This window comes from Pantherophis guttatus, chromosome 3 (genome assembly GCF_059756535.1).
Source record: "Pantherophis guttatus breed Tessera chromosome 3, ASM5975653v1, whole genome shotgun sequence".
In the NCBI taxonomy this organism is placed as follows: domain Eukaryota; kingdom Metazoa; phylum Chordata; class Lepidosauria; order Squamata; family Colubridae; genus Pantherophis; species Pantherophis guttatus.
In genome coordinates, this window is record NC_142065.1 from 215,887,951 (window position 1) to 215,906,758 (window position 18,808).

The 18,808-nt window shown below is 43.9% G+C and overlaps 1 protein-coding gene and 1 pseudogene across 16 annotated transcripts in view; one reads left to right on the plus strand and one right to left on the minus strand.

The window, feature by feature from the left end:
- The window catches only part of IQANK1 (IQ motif and ankyrin repeat containing 1), a 67,268-nt gene that overhangs the window by 36,216 nt on the left and 12,244 nt on the right, over nucleotides 1-18,808 (minus strand). For 9 of the 16 annotated variants that reach the window (XM_087891532.1, XM_060682168.2, XM_087891530.1 and 6 more), the window contains 3 exons: nucleotides 10,613-10,746; nucleotides 10,025-10,189; nucleotides 8,750-8,941 (listed from right to left, as the gene is read on the minus strand). In XM_087891532.1, coding sequence (XP_087747658.1) covers nucleotides 8,750-8,941; nucleotides 10,025-10,189; nucleotides 10,613-10,746 — 491 coding nt within the window. The remainder of the gene's footprint in view (nucleotides 1-8,749; nucleotides 8,942-10,024; nucleotides 10,190-10,612; nucleotides 10,747-18,808) is intronic. The other 7 variants (XM_087891538.1, XM_087891534.1, XM_087891535.1 and 4 more) reach the window with 2 other exon arrangements.
- On the plus strand, nucleotides 12,194-17,780 carry LOC148115002 (E3 SUMO-protein ligase KIAA1586-like; annotated as a pseudogene).

Genomic DNA, 18,808 nt, shown 5'->3' on the forward strand with positions numbered 1-18,808 from the left:
ATTACATTTTGGGATTTGGGCACGTGCACATTTGCGCACGCGTGCATGTGCTTTAGGCACGCGGTCCAGAAAAGGTTAACCATCACTGTTGTAGCACCTTTGCCAACAACTCTTTCATTATGCCTTGTAAATCTTCCCCTTTCTCCTCTACTATGTTCTGAAATCTGAGATAATGAGCTACTTTCTCTGATTCTAACATTATCACAGTATTTTCTAGTTCTTTATGTGCTTGTGATAGTCTATAATTTATGTCATTAACTTTTTTCTCTGTTTGTTCTGATTTTTCCTACATTTTCTGGATCCTTTGCTCATTTTTTGTTATTATTTGCTGAAAGTTTTAAAGTTTTTCATCCATATTTTGGATTTTTTCTTTCATCTCTCCCATATCATTTCTCACTTCCCCTATATCTTTCTTTATCTCATTATGATTTTTTGTCATGGCCTCCTGCAGCGACTCCTGCAATGATTGAAACATTGTCCGCATTTCCTTTTGGAATGTATTTGATTTCTCCAACTAATAGACAAGCAACAAATATACCTGCCTAATCACCGCCAAATGCTACCAGCCAAGGCTAGCCACAAACCGTCACCCCAACACTTCAATATCCCACGTCTAATATAAAAAAAAACCCTATCTCAGCTCCAATTCCCTCCAATTCAATCAATATTCAGTGTCTCAGTTGATTGAGTTTATAATCCACAAGGCCCGCAGTATCCCCAATCTTTACTACTCCAATATTCCAATAGTCCACAGGGTCAATCCAGAATCAATCCACACAGGCTCTTCTTTATAAAGAAGGTCAAAGAATAGAAAGGGAAAAAAGAAGAAATATTTGTCCTTAGGAATGTTTTTTATACTGTCTTTTCTCCTATCAAATAATATTTGTAATCCACTAGGCCGAACGCATCCTCAGTCTTTAATATTCCAATATTCCAAAATGCCAAGATGAAAGACCCAAAGTCTTCTTCCCACGTTCTCAAAATAAATTTTGTCTTTTCATTTAATCCTTCAGTTATTCAATAGAATTTGTAATCCACAAATATTCAAAAGGAGTTATTCTCTACAGCCGCCACTTATCTTGCTTTTCCCACGTTGGTTTCCAAAATAATCTCTGTCTTCAATCTGTTTCTAAACACCAGGTGTGACAGTTCTCAAAACAAAATAATCTGTTCCACAATATTTAGTCTCTTCCAAAATATTTCTTTTATATACTAACTTTGTCCAGTAGGTGTCACCCTTACTCTTTTTTTCTCTTTCCACTGTATCAGCGGTTCTCAACCTGGGGGTCACGACCCCTTTGGGGGTCGAACGGCCATTTCACAGGGGTCGCCAAAGCCCTCTCTTGCCCCCCCCCACGCCTTCACTCACCCTCACTCTCTGCTCTGTTGGATCGCCGGCCGTTCGCTTACCCCGCCCACTCCCAATCTATTGCTGCCTCCTGAGTCCCAGCTGATGGCTAGAGGAAAAAAAACTGTTTAAATTCTTGCCGCGGGGCTTTGTTAAATTGCTGGCTCGCCCCGCCCCTCCGCACCACTATTTATTGCCAATAAATAGTGGTGGGCGAGGGGCGGGTGAGCCAGCAATTTAACAAATGGTTCGGTGTTTTTTTGTAATTTTATTGGCCCTCAGAGCTTCAGCATAGGCTAATTAGCCTTTGATTAGATCGGCTCCCGATTTAGCTGATTTGCTCTCAGCTGTTTTGCTCAGGGCTCTGCTGCTTGCTGGAGAGATTTTTTTCCCCCTAGCTATGCTGAAAAACGAAACTGAAAGTAAAGCAGGCTGTTGGCTTTGCTGTTGCTGCAACGTTGGAAAATTAGCCAGGCAGATTTCTTTTCTTTTTTCCCACCAAAAAAGGTAGGTGCAAACAATGGGAAATTTAGGGAAAAAGAGGAGAGTTCAAGATTTTAAAACACAACAGAAAAAAAGCTCTATTTAACTAGGAAATTGTAATAATTGAGATACTATTAATTGTATATTGTGTTGAAAGCAGAAATGGTTAAATTGTGGTTTGTAGGAATATATGGGGGAAATTATTTGGTTTATTATTATTGGTAAATATAATTAATTGATTTGTAAGAAATTGGATTGCATGGAAATAATTGGAATATTCATGTTCATATTGATTAATATACAAAAAAGGTAGTTATATAACTAATTGGTTTATATTAAAATGTTGAATTTATATTAAACTGTAATATTACATAATTAACCAATGTGAGGATGGATATAAAAAGAGATGACAATGGGAAGGGGTATAATATAGAATAGAAGGGAAAAATTGAATTTGATTAAGATTAGAGATGAGGATGAAGGGTAATATTGGTTTTTTACAAAAATAGATGAGGAATAAATATGGCAAAAAGGAAATATAGAAATTGTAAATTTAATTGAAATGACTAAACACTGTTTAAATTTGTGAACCGGCCAAATACTCTGTTCAAAGAAAATACATTGTATGTTTGTATGTGTGTTTCTAATTATTGTTATTTATTCATATTTGTTCTCTTTTATTCTTTAAAGTTTAAAGTTCGACCATGGTATCATGCTGCACCGGCTGGAAGAGTTGGGGGTGGGAGGCACCGTGTTACGGTGGTTCTCCTCCTTTCTCTCCGACCGGTCGCAGTTTGTGTTGGCAGGGGGGCAGAGGTCGACCTCGAGGCCTCTCATTTGTGGAGTGCCACAGGGATCGGTCCTCTCGCCCCTTCTGTTCAACATTTATGTGAAGCTGCTGGATGAGATCATCCGTGGCTTTGGGGTGAGATACCACCAGTACGCTGATGACACCCAGCTGTACATCTCCACCCCAGGCCACCCCAACGATGCCCTTGAAGTGATGTCCCAGTGCCTGGAGGCTGTACGGATCTGGATGGAACAGGCTCAAGCTCAACCCTTCCAAGACTGAGTGGCTGAGTGGCTGTGGCTCCCGGCATCCCGATATAGTCAGTTGACTCCATCACTGACTATTGGGGGCAAGTCGTTGGCCCCCACAGAGAGGGCTCGCAATCTGGGAGTCCTCCTGGATATGCAGCTGTCTTTGGAGGAACATCTGACGGCTGTAACCAGGGGGACCTTTTGTCAGGTTCACCTGATTCGCCAGTTGCGGCCCTTTCTTGATCAGGATTCCCTGTGCACAGTCACTCATGCCCTCGTCACCTCTCGCCTTGACTACTGCAACGCTCTCTACATGGGGCTCCCCTTGAGGAGCACCCGGAGGCTCCAACTGGTCCAGAACGCAGCAGCGCGGGTAGTGACGGGAGCAGCATGGCGCTCCCATGTAACACCGCTCCTGCGCGAGCTGCACTGGCTCCTGGTGGTCTTCCGGGTGCGCTTCAAGGTGTTGGTTATCACCTTTAAAGCGCTCCATGGCATAGGGCCTAGCTATCTTCGAGACCGCCTGCTGCTACCGACGACCTCCCATCGACCCGTGCGCTCCCACAGAGAGGGCCTCCTCGGGGTACCATCAGCCAAACAGTGCAGGCTGGTGACCCCCAGGGGGAGGGCCTTCTCTGTGGGGGCACCTACCCTCTGGAATCAGCTGCCCCCAGAGATAAGGAGAATCCAAGACCGCAGTGCCTTCCGTCGTGCCCTTAAAACCTATTTTTTCAAGCAAGCCGGGCTGGCTTAAGAAGAAATTTTTAAATGTTTTAAATGTTTTAATTGGTAGTGAGTTTTAATTGGGCCAAATTTATGTATCTTTTAATTGTTTTTTAATATTTGTACTGCATGTTTTTTAATTCTGGCTGTACACTGCCCTGAGTCCTCAGGGAGAAGGGCGGTATAGAAATTCAATAATAAAGTTTAACAATTCATTCTTTATCTTAATATCTTTATATTTGTTTGGGGCTGGCTTTCTTCCCTTTCATCTTTTTTATTGTACAGAAATCTTTCTCCTCAAATCTACCACCTCTCTCTTTTCTTTCCTTCTTACTTTCTCTTCCTCCCCCTCTTCTTCTCCTCCCTCCTTCCTCTTTCTTTCTCCTTCTCCTCCTCTCTTCCTCCCTCTCTTACCCTCACTCCTACTCTAATTTCCCTTCCCTTCCTTCATCCCTCTCTATTGCTGTATCCTTTTATGCATATGGACTACTCAGAGGGCTGAAAAAGTTATTTCTGACTGGTCCTCGCACTTTTGACCAGTCCTCGAACTTACGACTGTCCTCACATTTTACGTGTTTGCCCTATCTTGTCACCATGGTGAAGAGAAGCAGTTATGAAATGAGTGACATGGTTGTTAAGAATGCTACAATGGGCATAAATGATGACCAGTCATAAGTGCGAAGACCGGTCAAAAGTGCGAGGACCTGTCAGAAATCACTTTTTTCAGCCCTCTGGGTAGTCCTTTTGTGCATATGGACTACTCAGAGGGCTGAAAAAGTTATTTTTGACTGGTCCTCGCACTTTTGACAAGTCCTCGAATTTACGACTATCCTCACATTTTACGTTTTTTGTCCTATCTTATCACCATGGTGAAAAGAAGCAGTTGTGAAATGAGTGATATGGTTGTTAAGAATGCTGCACGGGCATAAATGTGAGGATGGTCATAAGTGTGAGGACCAGTCAAAAGTGCGAGGACCTGACTTCCGGTTTGCTAGCCTTCAGCGGCGGCGGTGCCTTTTGAAGCTCCGCCAGCCCCGCCGCCTGTAGAGCCACTTCGCGATCGAGAAGCGGCTCGAAAACTTCAAAATCCTGAGGATTGTTGGAGGAGAGATAGTAGGGCACAGGTCGAGCCCCTGTAACCCCCCAGGGAATTGTTTCTGGGGAGGAAACAGGCGCGGCTCCCTTCCAACCTGCTGAGACTCCGGGCGGCGTGGGACGATTCTGCTTCTGCAGAACAAGCCGGCTGCAGCAAACATTTAAAGCGAAAGGAACTAATTTTAACAAGCAGCGGATATACACTTGAACCCTGAAACTTGGAACTGCAAGTATTAGCGCTTTGTTGACTTTTCAATTTAAGAAAAAATGCGAATGAGTGAAAGTGACTTGAAAAAATATGGCGCCCAGCATTAGAGTTAACGAGCCAGTAAGTGTGGATTGGTGAAGTTATCTTGCTTTGTTACAAAGTTATTAAGTTGCTACAAAGTTGCTTCGCTTGTAACAAGAGAATAACAGAGAAATTTCTCCCTTTTTAATACTGGACTTTGCTTTACTTTGGTTCTTATTTGATTAAATCTGGGGGACTTTTTCAGAGGTCTTTGTGGAGGTGGGAGAGGAAGAAGAACTTCCCTTTTTAGTAAAACCAGCCTACGTGGCAGGATGGCCTCAAAGAAGCAGGAAGCGAAGGCAACAGGAGGTGGATCTCCCACACATAAAGCACAGCCTCCCCCAGCACAACAGATACAGACTCAGAAAAAAGATTTTGATGTGGGAGATTTAAAAGAATTTATTTCTAAAACTTTGGATGATAAATTTCAAAGATCTCAACAGGAGATAGATGATAAACTTCAAAAATCACATCAGGAATTTATGCAGGAAATTAATGAAGTTAAAGATATGGTGAAACAGAACCAAAACAAGGTGACCAAAAAAATATCAGAAGTGGCATCTGGCCTGGCAGAATTTATTGGGAAAGTTGATTTTAAAGTTGAAGAACTTAAATCAGAAGTTAATGTTAAGATGAAAGACAATGATTATAAAATTGCTGATGTTGACAATAAAATGCAAAGAGTTGAAAACGAGATTGTCATGGTACAATTCAGGGCAATGGAGTTTGCCATACGGCTTCGAGGAATTCGAGAGGAGGAAAGACAGGATTTGAGACAAGTTTGTTCTGAGGCCCTGGCCAAGATTATACAAGTTAATCCTGAGGTGGTTTTTCACAAAATAGACAAAATTTACAGAGTGAATTCCTGGGTGGCCAGACAAAGACAATTACCTAGAGATGTGGTCATATATTTTACAGATAGAGAAATAAGAAACGATATCCTGCAAAAATCCTTTTACACTTCTGTGCAAGTGGGGGGCTCACGAATTGGAATTTATAAAGAATTACCTCCTAAAATGCTGAAAGCTAGAAAAGAATTTGGCTTTCTTGTTAAGGAATTGCAAAATTTACAGATACCTTTCCGGTGGGACGCCCCAGTTGGTATAATTTTCAGATATAAGGGAGAAAGATATTGTTTGAATACCGTGGAGAAGGCACAGCACTTCTACACTACTATTCTTAAAGAAAGAACACCATCCCCACGTACATCTACAGTTTTGGAGATTAAGGAGAGTGAAGAGAAGCAACCTCAACGAGAACTGCAAGAACAGTCTAAGCAGGAATTAGAGGAAATGCAAGGTGCAGAAGGAGGTTTTCTGGAAGAGCCTTTGCTGGAATCTTCTCCAACCTTGGACCCGGTTCGGATGATCGAAGTTAAGGATCAATGTATAACTCAAGCTCAATCTAAGTTACTTAAACAAAAGCAACAACAACAACCGGAAAGACAAGACAAGGAGGCAGTTAAGAGTACTGCACAAGAGACTGGAGCCATGGGGGGAGCGAGATCGAAGGTTTCGGATGACCTTCGATTATTCTGCTCTTTGCTCCAGAAAGAGGGAGATGACGTTTAAGTGTTTATCTTGGAATTGGGTTGAATTCAGCACAGAAAAGGAAGAAATTATTTACATATTTGAAACAATTTAATAATGATATAATTTGTTTACAAGAAACGCATATCACAACTCAAGATCAAAAATATTTGATAAACTCCAAACTAGGAACACATTTTATATCTTCAACTTCGCAAAAAAAGAATGGTGTGGTTATTTATGTAAATAAAAAGTTAACAGCTAAAGTTATAGAAGCAGATGAAGATGGTAGGTTTGTAGCAATTGAATTGCTTACAGCAAATGGCCAAATTCTTCTGATTGGAATTTATGCTCCCAATCAACAACAGGACCATTTCTATAAAATGTTACATACTAAAATACTGCAATGGGATTACAGATCTATTTTAATTATGGGAGGCTGGAATGGAGTAATTGATTCTAAATTAGATAAAAAGAGTTTGGCAAAGTCTAGGATCAGATTACCACAGACCTTTTTTGACATGAAAGAAGATATGGAACTAAAAGATGTTTGGAGAATACATAATCCAAAAGAATTGGATTACACTTTTTTTTCTGACAGACATAGATCCTTCTCTAGGATTGACTTCATTTTGTTGACAGATGACTTACTTGTTAAGACAAAAAGAACAAAGATTTTTCCAAGAACTTTGACTGACCATAGCCCAGTATGGATAGAAATTGAGATGGATAAGGTTGAGAGACGTTCTTGGAGATTAAATGAGAATTTGTTTAGATATGAAAAAAATATAACAGAACTTAAAAAGCATTTGAAAGAATTTTTTGAAATAAATTTGAATAAAGGTACCCCAATTGAAATTGTGTGGGACGCAAGTAAAGCTTATATGAGAGGGGTACTTATGTACATGAACTCTAAACATAGACTGTTTCGACAAAAGAAAAGATCTGAACTGGAAATAGAAATAAAGAATAAAGAACAGTTACTCATTAAAAACCCAACAGATGAAAGAATACGCAGTGCTATAAAACTTTTGAAAGACCAATTTCAAATGCTTATAGTGGAACAAGTTGCAACAAACTTACAATTTGCGAAGCATAACACATTTTGTAACGCTAATAAACCGGGCAGATGGTTGGCTTACACATTGAGGAAAAAACAAAGTATACGGACTATTGATAGTATTGATATTGGAGGGAAAGAAATCTTTCAACAAAAATTAATTAAAGAAGCTTTTGTGGACTATTATACCAAACTATATGCCAAAGAGGAGGTGCAGAATGGACTTATAGAAAAATATTTAAACGATAAAAGAGTTACAAAAATTACTGATCAACAAAAGGAAAGAATGAATTATCCTATAACAGAGGAGGAGATAATAGTAGCAATTAAACAGTTAAAAACAGCCAAAGCTCCTGGCACGGATGGTTTGACCGCAGTGTATTACAAAACTTTGCAAGCTGAAATGGTGGGACAACTCAGAGATTTATTTTGCAATATTCAACAAGGGGGTAAAATACCCCCATCATGGACAACTGCTTATATATCTTTGATACCAAAAGAACAAGTCGGTCCTAAAAAACCAGAGAACTATAGACCAATATCTCTTTTGAATACAGATTATAAAATCTATGCGAAAGTATTAGCCAACAGGTTGATGCCAGTAATCCAAAAGGTGATTCATGATGATCAAGCGGGATTTATCAAGGGCAGACACATGAAGGATAATGTAAGGCAAGTAATAGATTTATTGGAATATCTTGAGAAGAATAAACAGATTCCTGCAGTGCTGGTCTTTTTGGATGCAGAGAAGGCCTTTGATAGAGGCATAAAGTTCGCAATGGGGCTGTGCGCGTGCGCCCGCTTTGCTCGCACAAGCGCACCCTTTGCACATGCGCAGAAGCGTTCTGATGACGTGGGGGTTGGTAGGTGGAGCCTCCCACCGGTTTTACTACTGGTTCCATAGAACTGGTGCAAATCGGGGGCAACCCACCACTGCTCTGGGTCCTAAAGGCTCCTGGCAGGCACCCCCAAGTTCCCACCATCCTGTTCCTTTGTTCCTCACATCCGATGCCCTTTTGTAAACCAGGCTCTTCCCAAAAGCAGCCTCTCCTCCCACCAAACCATAGCCAAGGGCCCTCTCTGGCACTGAGGTCACAGACCACCAGGGGAGGCAGAGGCATAGCCCCCAGATGGGCTGCAACCAAGCCGCTCCTGGCATGCCTCCCTCACCATCTTTTTACCCTGCTGTTGGGATGGCCTCCATTTTCTATCAGCATCCGGATGGCTTCGGGATGGCCCCCTCCAGAGGCTTCAGAGAGGGGGGTGTTGCCATTGGCATCTGTGCAGTCCACCATGTTGAGGAGATGCTGGAGCCGGACTACCTTCCCCTTCTCATCTGTCCCCACGCCAATCTTGGTGTCCAGATCCGCCACCTTGAAAGAGCAAGTGGACGGGTTTGTCCAAGAAGAGAGGACTGACCACTCTGCACTAGGTAAGAGAAGGTGTGACGGAGCAAGGCGAGGTTGAGTCTCGGCCCTGGTTGATGCATGCTGCACTCTGTCCCCCACCCCACCCATCTAATCTTCTCATGGGTTTTTGTGGAAATGCACTGTCATGCCACAGGTCCAAAGCAGGGGTAAAATCCAGCAGGTTCTAACAGGTTCTGGAGAACTGGTAGCGGAAATTTTGAGTAGTTCAGAGAACTGGCAAATACCACCTCTGGCTGGCCCCAGAGTGGGGTGGGAATGGGAATTTAGCATTATCCTTCCCCCAGGAGGGGCGGGAATGGAGATTTTGCAGTATCCTTCCCCTGCCATGCCCACCAAGCCACACCCACAGAACCGGTAGGGAAAAATTTTGGATTTCATCCCTGGTCCAAAGCCACTGCTTTGGGAAGGCTTCCTCTCCATCTCTGTCACCAAGAATGCCCAGCACTTCCAGACGCTTTGTGCCAGCGAGCATGGTACGCCAGCCCCATCCCACAGTGGCTGGAGAAGCCTGGCGCCAGTGAGCGGAGAGCACCAATGTGACAGTTGTCTTACAAAGAAAACTCAGGGATGAGGGATGAGACTCAGAAGACAAGGCAAGCTTTCTTAATATTTAAAACAGTGTTCAAATTCCAAATACCCAACCTTCTTTGGCTGACAGAGGCTGACCTGGGACTTAACCATCCTGCAATTCCATAAAACTATAACTAGACTTTGTCATGAGCTTCACATAAAACAGAATATATCAATAAGTCTGGAATGTTATAATGTGCAATTAGTAAAATGTTGAAGATGCTTCAATCTCCAATTGAGCAATTTGGGGAATAGGCAGAACATTGCTTCAGAAGGTCTCTCAGAGGCCCCTAGGACATATTCCAAGGCCACACAGCTTGAATATATGACAAAAACAGACAAGGGGCATCTCCCCCAGAAGGGGAGGGGGAGAAAAAGCCTTCCCCTTCCAACCTGGTGCTAGTTGGAAGCAACCTGGTGCAGAGCCGGAAACAGGAGCCACAAGCTCATTTTTACCTCTTTCAGAATGGCCTTCATCTCCTCCACATCTCCTTCAAAAGCTGCCTCCAGCATCCGTTTTTTCCGCTGCTGCTCCTCTCTCTGCTTCTTCTTTTCTTCCTCTTCTTTCTTTCGTGCCTGCTCAGCTTCCTCTTGCTCTCTTCTCACTAGAGCGACAAAAGCCTGCAACATGAACAGCCCAGCAAAGAAAGACTCCTTCAGAGTCAGGACGTGAGGCTGCCAGCAAGCCAGGCCCAAACTGAAAGCTCTTCTCTTCATTGACTGGACACCCCCAGTTCCTGCAACCTTCATCCTACGGTTTAGCCTCCAGACCCGTGCCAGTGCCAGATGCCGCCTATTCTATATCTGTGCGTTTGATTTTTCTTGCCTAAGTGTAAAACTTGACTTTTCTCGCCACTGAATTGCATCTTGTTGGGACAGGGCACAGGGTTCAATACAACTACCCATCCTAGCCCACAAAGATGACTGGGGTTCAGCCCCTCCATTCTACCATTCAGCCCTCCCACCCCCAATTCTGCCATCTGCCAGCCAGCACTTGCACAGAATGGGCTCCCCTGTTACAACCAGTACCCTCCTGCCCCTCACCTCCTTTTGGAGGCGATCCATTAATTCTTCATATTCCTGTCGCTCCTTCAGTCTCCGCTTTCTCTCCCGGCAGGCCAGGATTCTACGGAAGGCACACTGCAAAGTGAGCGCGGCTTTTGCCTCACGACTCAGGCCTGGGGGGCAGAAAGGAGAGGCCCAGAGCCATCAAGTGAGGTTTCCGGGCCCTCACTGGTCCTCATTTCTTCTATGAAAGATTAGGGAGGGGGATTGACTTCAGGGAAAGACCACCTTCGTCAGTTTATGTTCCAAAGAGCTGTCGTCCTGGCAGAGGCTGAACTGGGCACCCAAGTCAGCCTTCAGATCCAGAGGGTCTTCACTGGGGGACTCAAAGTGTCCTGAAAAAGCTCTGCTCAAGTTGCCCAAAGTCAAGCCCGTGCGCCCCCCTCCCCCCATTTATCAGCGAGAAGTTCAGAGATCCAAGTCTATGCGCTCTTAGCTGATGCTGGCCTTGTGGGTTCCTCCCTAGTCTCGAATACAGCCTGGCAAGGGGATGGCTTGGGCCTTGGCGAGTCAGATCCAGGGTTGTCCTGGATGGATTCTGCCAAGGGTGTTTTGCAGATGGAGTGTAACACCTGCACTGCACTGCCTCTCCCTCAGCTCTGCACCAGGTAAAGGACATAAATGCTAGCCTTTCAGATATTTCTTTAAAAAAACAACCCTCTTTTCCAACCAGTGATTTTCAGAAACATTGCTATGTTCGGGGGCTGTTGTTACTCCTTTTATTTTGCTTTATTCTAGACTGACTTTCTAAAATAAACAAATAAATGAAGTGGATCCTATAGCAAAAGCGTGAAACCTCTTTCCAATAACTGTATTTTCCAAGTGCTGGAAAATAATGTTTAAGATAAGTTTTTAAATGGAGGGGGTGGGAAATTAGGATTAGCTGAAGTCCACCCCAAGTATCAGTAATAAAACCCCAATTGCAAATTTCTATAAAACCCCAATTGCAAATTTCTATATACTGTAATAATTCTTCTATGATTGTTAGGCTGATGATTATTCTAAAGATTATGATTTCATTGGATGAACAGAGGAGAAGAGAGAGAAAGTGGCCTGGGTACTTACGGGACCGCCTTCTGCCACCACTAGCCTCCCACCGGCCAGTACGCTCCCACAGAGAGGGACTCCTCAGGGTGCCGTCGGCCAGGCAATGTCGGCTGGCGACCCCCAGGGTGAGGGCCTTCTCTGTGGCAGCACCTGTCCTTTGGAACAACCTGCCTCCGGAGATACGTAGGATCCCAGACCTCTGTTCTTTTCGCTGTGCCCTTAAAACTTTTTTATTTCATTAATCTGGGCTGGTTCGACCCCCCCGCCTTAGACATTTTTAATTACTAATTGATTTTAGTTGGGTGTTTTAAATTTTATATTGGGCCAAAACTTGTTTAATTCTTTTAAAATTAATCTTAAATTTTGTATCTGATGTTTTTAGTCTTGGCTGTTCACTGCCCTGAGCCCAGTAGGAGAAGGGCGGTATAAAAATCTAATAAAAGAAAGAAAGAAAGAAAGAAAGAAAGAAAGAAAGAAAGAAAGAAAGAAAGAAAGAAAGAAGGGAGGGGGAGCATGTGGAATCATGGGGTTGGAAGGGATTTTAGAAGGGACCGAGGGCAGGAATCCTCAGACGGCTCCAGTCAGGTGGCTGCCAACCCTTGCTTGAAATCTGCCATCTTTCCAGGAGGCAGCCTGCCCCACTGCGAAAGAGCCCTCTGGGTCAGGAAACTCCACCACTTTATCACCTGGGTCTCCCTACAGTCCGTAAAGCTTCCACCTGTTGTTCCTTGTCCTGCCCTGCGACAGGCCCCTCGGGTCTTGAAAGAAGGCTGCTGTATCTCACCCCAGCCGTCTCTTTCTTACGTTAACACGAGCAAGTTCTTTGAACTACTCTTCCTAGGACTTAGCCTCAGGTCCCTCACCGTCTTCATCACTCTTCTCTGCACTCTTTCAGTTCCCCAGTGGCCTTTCTGGTATTGTGTGGTCCCGAACTGGACACGGCATTCCCGAGCATGAGTGCTTATGGGAGGGATCTAGGTGTTCTGAGGCATCAGCACTTAGTATGAACCAGCAGTGTGCTGCAGCTGCCAAAAAAGCCAAGGCAGTCCTGGGCTGCATCAACAGAGGGATAGCATCAAGATTACGAGAAGCAATCATGCCGCTTTATACTGCGGTTGTGAGGCCACAGTTGGAATGCTGCATCCAGTTCTGGTTGCTGCAATAAAGAAAAGGTGCTGAGGTCCTGGAGCTATGTTCAGCCCACCCTCCTTCCCCCCGGCCCAGGAACACAGCCAGGTTTTTAGGGCCTTATGAAGGGCTAAGTGGGGGCCATTTCGATCTCCAGAGAGGAGAATGCTCCACAGAACAGGGGCCATTGTGAAAAGGCTCATCTTCTGGTCCCCACCAGCCAACACTCTTTGGCTGATGTGGGATCTGCAGCATGTCCATTCAGCTCAATCTAGCTGGATGGGTAGAGACTCTTAGGAAAAGAAGATCCCTCAGGTGCCCTGGAGGATGGGTTGGACCAGGAGAACCTCCTCTGACCCCATGGTTCCATAAAACATCATTGCCTTAATAGGCCTTGATAGACTTGTCCTCTTGAGGAATCCCCATTAGTGGCCTTCAGTGGGTCTTGTGGGGAAGACTTCCACAGATCAATTATATACCGAGTGAAGAAGGGTCTTCTTCACTGGATAACCTTTGGTAAGAGGAACAAAAACTCCCTGATCTCTTGACCACTTCTCGCCCCAAAGACTCACTCTTAAGGCAAGATTAAAGCAACCCTTCCTCCTTCTTCCTCCAGTGCCAGTTATGCTCTTCTACATCCATCCATACTAGTTCCCTGGAGCTGGCCAGTCTCTAGTTTCTAAATTTTAAAATCGGGGTCACTATGGCCATCCCCTAGTTCTCTGGCACTCAGGAAGCTTTCAGGGGATACCTTGATTGATTGATTTGATTTGATTTGATTTGATTTCAATAATGGCCCATCTCAGTGGCTCACAATTCAGAACATTATTTTTAAAAACATTTTATTTATTTATTTAGAAAATGTATATGGCTCTAGAATCAGTGACTCTAGGTGACTTGCAAACAACAAAATACCTCATATAAAAAGAGTAAAAACTAACCCCCACCCACACTCCTGGCAACAACAAGCAATCAAACAAGCCACTTGATGGGCTTCTTCCCACCATTCAGGGTTCCCCAGTCTTGCCAGAAAATGTCAAAGTGGAGGCCAGCCTACTCTCCATGGGGATGATGTTCCAAAGCGGGGGAGCCACCAAGGAGAAGGCACTTTTTCTGGGTCCCGCCAGATGGACCTCCTCAGGAGGGGGAACTTCCAGCCTCCCTCTTCTGGTGGGTCGGGTGGTTGTAACTGGGAAGAGATGGTCCTTCAGCTAACCTGCTCTCAAGCCATGTAGGGTTTTAAAGGTGACAACCAGCATCTTGAATTGTACCCAGAAACAAATCAGCAGCCAATGCCCCTTCTGCAGGCCAATTATATAGGAACCAACTGGAGCTTCCAGATGCTTTTCAAGGGCAGGCCCATGTAGAGTGCTTTGTAATGGTCAAGACAGGAGGTAACTAGGGCATGAGTGACTGTAAGCAGGGATTGTTGGTCCAGCAATGGGAGTAACTGGTGTACAACCTGCAGTTGCCCAAAGGCCCTCCTAGCCATAACTGCCATGGGCTCCTTGAGCTGGAGTCATAAGTCCAGAAGAACCCCCAGATTACGCACTGGGTCCGTCTGATTGTGCCCCCACCCATCCAAGAACAGAAATGGCCTCCCCCAGACCAGCAACCACGCCAGCATCTGAGAACGAAGCCGAGTGATTTTTGTCTTCCAGAAAATCAGCAAATTCTTTTGCATGCCCCTTCTGGTGGACCTCTGTATGCTCCTTCCCCAGGAGAAGACAGCTCACCTTCAAGAGGGTCACTGGCTGATTATCTGCAGACACAATTAGTGCATTAGGGCTTTGCTGCCCAAATTGCCACGGGGTAGCCTTTAACAGCAGCTTTTACCAGTGTTCAATCGAGTTCATCACTTGTCTTCCACCATCCCTCCCAATTCCTTCGTGTATCATGGGGGAGGAAGGAGAGGTCTATGGGTCAGGAGAGGCCGCACAGGAGCAATCCTATCCAGAGCCTCAGCCTTCCAAGCAGTGACTAAGAGTTCGGCAAGACTATGCAACAGATTTGCAGTTATAACCCCCAGTTCCTTCTGAAACCAATCTGGGTCCATCAGTAGCTGGTGGCGAACCAACTTAGTAACAGTAACAGAGTTGGAAGGGACTTTGGAGGTCATCTAGTCCAACCCCCTGCTCATGCAAGAGACCTATTTTTCCAAAATGGCGCTGCCAAAGGCGACCTCGGTGAAATGCTTTCTAGTGGTTTATTTTTAATTATTCTCTGCAACGTACTATGGATTTCTTACACACGAGACCATCTGCTAAAAATTAAGCAACATTTCTTTAAGGAGCAGCTTTCTGTGATCTCACCCCCCCCCTTTACAAACACGGAGGAGATTCTAACACAGGAAGAAGCAATTTCCCCGGAGCCATGGATTACCAAAAAAACCGAACGGAGGAAGCAGAGAAAGAGAGATAAAAGGATGGGAATTTTAAACAGATTAAGGAATAGGAGAAATAAAACTCCTCTGCCTTCAATTTTCCTAACCAACGTACGTTCACTTGCTAATAAGATGGATGAAATACTCCTTTTAAACAGATACAATTCTGATTTTTACAATTCAGCAGCCCTATGCTTCTCTAAAACCTGGTGAAATGAATCAGTTGAAGATAGCAGCCTGTATATCCCAGGGTTTCAGATTCAACAATCAGACAGAATTGCAGAAACATCTGGTAAAAAAAGGGAGGAGGCTTATACTTATATATCAACAACAGCTGGTCTCGGGATATAACTATAATATATAAATTCTGTGACGAAAACCTAGAGACATTAATTATCAACTGCAAACCATACTATTCGCCTCGTGAATTTTCCTCATTTCTTCTAATTGCTGTTTATGTCCCACCACAAGCCTTTGTAAACAAGGCATTACGAACTGTAGCTGACCAAATTATGGAGGCTGAAGCCAAATACCCGATTCGCTAGCCATTATTTTGGGAGATCTAAACAAGGCAAATTTAAGGAAAGAGCTATCAAAATACTTTCAGCATGTCAACTGTCCCATTAGAGGCAAGAATACCTTAGACCTTTGCTACACAACACTAAAAGATGCTTACCGGTCTTTACCACATGCAGCTGTAGGACACTCTGATCATTGCATGATTCATATTGTACCTGCTTACAGGCAAAGACTTAAAACCACAAAACCAACAATTAAATCAGTGAAGACTTGGACTGAGGAGGCAAAGTTAAAGCTACAGGCTTGCTTTGACTGCACTGATTGGAATATTTTTGAAGATACCTCTGCAGACCTGGATGAACTCACAGATACTGTAACACAGGGGTGAAATGCTCCTGGTTCGGACCGGATCGGGCGATGTGGTAGCGATCGTGGCTGGCAGTTCGGAGAACTGGTAACAAAAATCCCTGGTCCCCCCACTCATGCCCACCCAATTGCCCAGTCACCTGCTTGCCCACTTGGCAGTTTGTCGCTCGCTCGCTTTTCCTGCCGCTCAGCACTTCCTTCCAGCCCATCCACCCCACCCCCGGCCTATATAAGTTCCCCTTCCTATGCAGCCCAGCTACTTCACCCAGAAGTTCACCTGGCCACTTGGACCTTGCCTTGCTGACTGCTGCTCGCTCAAAAAAGTAAGCATTGCCAGTTGCAGCCTAGCGTGCCGCCCCCCCCATCCCCGGGCTTACGTAGCCACCGGGGATCGTTTGCGGGCCTCGTGCTAGCCCCCTGGTCCCGGGTCCCCGTGCTTGCCTGCCTGGCCTGGCTAAACTGCCTAGCTAATCACCCACCTTCCCCCCCAGCCTCCAGCTTGCTTACCTTCGCTCTTCGGACTGAATCCCGAGCCACTAGTTGCAATGCCTGCCTTACTTCGTTTGCTGCAATCCCTGCAATCCATTGCATCAGCAAGCAACTGAATCTCCCTGCCTGCAATCAAGCTCATCGGTGAGCAGCTCTATCTGCCTGCCTGCCTGCCTTGTCCCTTCAATTGGGTAAGGTTTTTTTTCCCTTTGGGAGCTATAAAAAAAATAGTTAATTGGGGTGTTTTTTAGTTGTTGTTGTTTTTTTGATCTAGCCATTTAAAGTTTAGGAAGTTTTAAATTTAGCTGCTTTTATCAAAAAATAATAAAATAAAAAAATAAAATAAAATAAAATATAAAATTTGTGCAGCTTTCTGAGATTTTGTGTGTTACTGTAGTGTTTCACTCTAACTACACAAACACACAAAATCTCACAAAGCTGTATGTGGCATTTTGTGTGGAAAAAGTATGAAAGTTGTTTTTTGGGCTTTTTGAGGCTGTGTGAGGTTCCTGCTTGCTGCAGGGGCCATTTTGGGTCTAGCACAGCTGTTTTTATCACAACTACCAGCAGACGTGAAACAAAAACCATCCCCCGCGCCACAAGCACCACCACCTGAAACCGGAGAAAGCAGCAAATCAAGTATACAGTCACCCGCCGCACCTGAAATCGGAAGCATTCTTCCAGACTGCTGGACCATGCAACAGTACAGCTACTTCCAAGAGAAGTATGACGGGTTGGAAGTTTCAAACAAGAAACTGGGTTGTACATACTGTGCGAAACATTGCTTCACAATGGAGAGCTGTATTCATGTGTCCAAACAATGGAAGCTTTTCAAGATTGAGGCGGCTGGGAAAAACAAGGAAGTGCACCAGGCGTCTCTCTGGAAGAAAATGAGAGAAAATTTCATATCAAAATCGCACACCAATTGTAGAGACAACTTAAAACAAGCTGAGCAAGAAGCCATAACAAAAGCAATGGACAAGATTTCTGAAAGGCAATTTGGCACCACTTCTAAAATGTTCAAAACTGTTTACAGCCTGGCAAAAGTATGCAGACCAATTTCAAGCATAGAGGAATTGATAGAATTACAAACTGAAAATGAAGTAGATCTGGGAGTAGGATTGCATTCAAGGCCAATAGTTGTGAAAATATTTGAATGCATTGCAAACGAAATTAAAACCCAAATGTTTTCCAGCATCATTGCACGGAATCTGAAGATATGTCTGATCATTGATGAAGCCTCAACAGTATCCTGCAAACCAGTTCTGATAGTTTTCTTAAAAGTTGAGGACTCAGAGGACCCACCAACTATTTTTGTCGAGCTTGTTGAATTGAAGAAACAAGATGCAGAGACAATATGTTCTGCAGTTTTTGAAAGTTTAGATAAGGTTGACTTTACCTGGGATTACCTACAAAAAAATTTGATAGCGTTCTGCTCTGATGGTGCCAGCGTTATGCTTGGGAGAAAATCTGGAGTGAGCACCAGAATAGCAAATGAGTTTCCAAACATTATCATATGGCACTGCTTGAACCATCGCCTCCAACTTGTTTTAGATGACGCCAAAAAGGAAATAAAACAAGTAAATCATTTTAAAAAATTTATTGATAAGATATGCTCTATTTTCCAGCTGTCCAATAAAAACTGAATTGAACTTGACGAAATATCTGAAGAACTTGAAATTAAAATCATAAGGATTGGTCGAGTTTTTGGGCCAAGACGGGTTACCTGTAGTTTATGGGCAACCATAACTGTGTGGCATGCTTATCCTGTGCTACATCAATATTTTCATGGGAATGCAAAATATTCAGGTATGGCTGCCCGTCTGGAAAATAAATATTTCTTAAACGATTTGGCGTTGATGATAGACATTTTGGAGGAAATTTCACTTCTTTCAACTGCACTGCAAGCACGCAATACGGACATAATAAAAGCTGAAAAAGCTTTGGTGAGAAGATCAATAAAGGCATTTGAACTGCTAACAAAGGGAAAGGGCCCATACGAAAGAAAAGTTGAAGGACTAATTACCTCAGAAACCTTCAGGAATATAAACTTCATAGAAAACCATCGATTTGTTGGTCTTCATCAAGAAAGACTTTTACAAAGTATCATCAAAAATTTGCAGAAATGACTGATGGACTGTGAGCATTTAAAAACTGGGAATCAACTGCAAGACACCATAAATAAACTACAGTTTCTACAATTTTTGGTGCCAGAGTACTGGGATTTTTGAGGAAATAGTCGT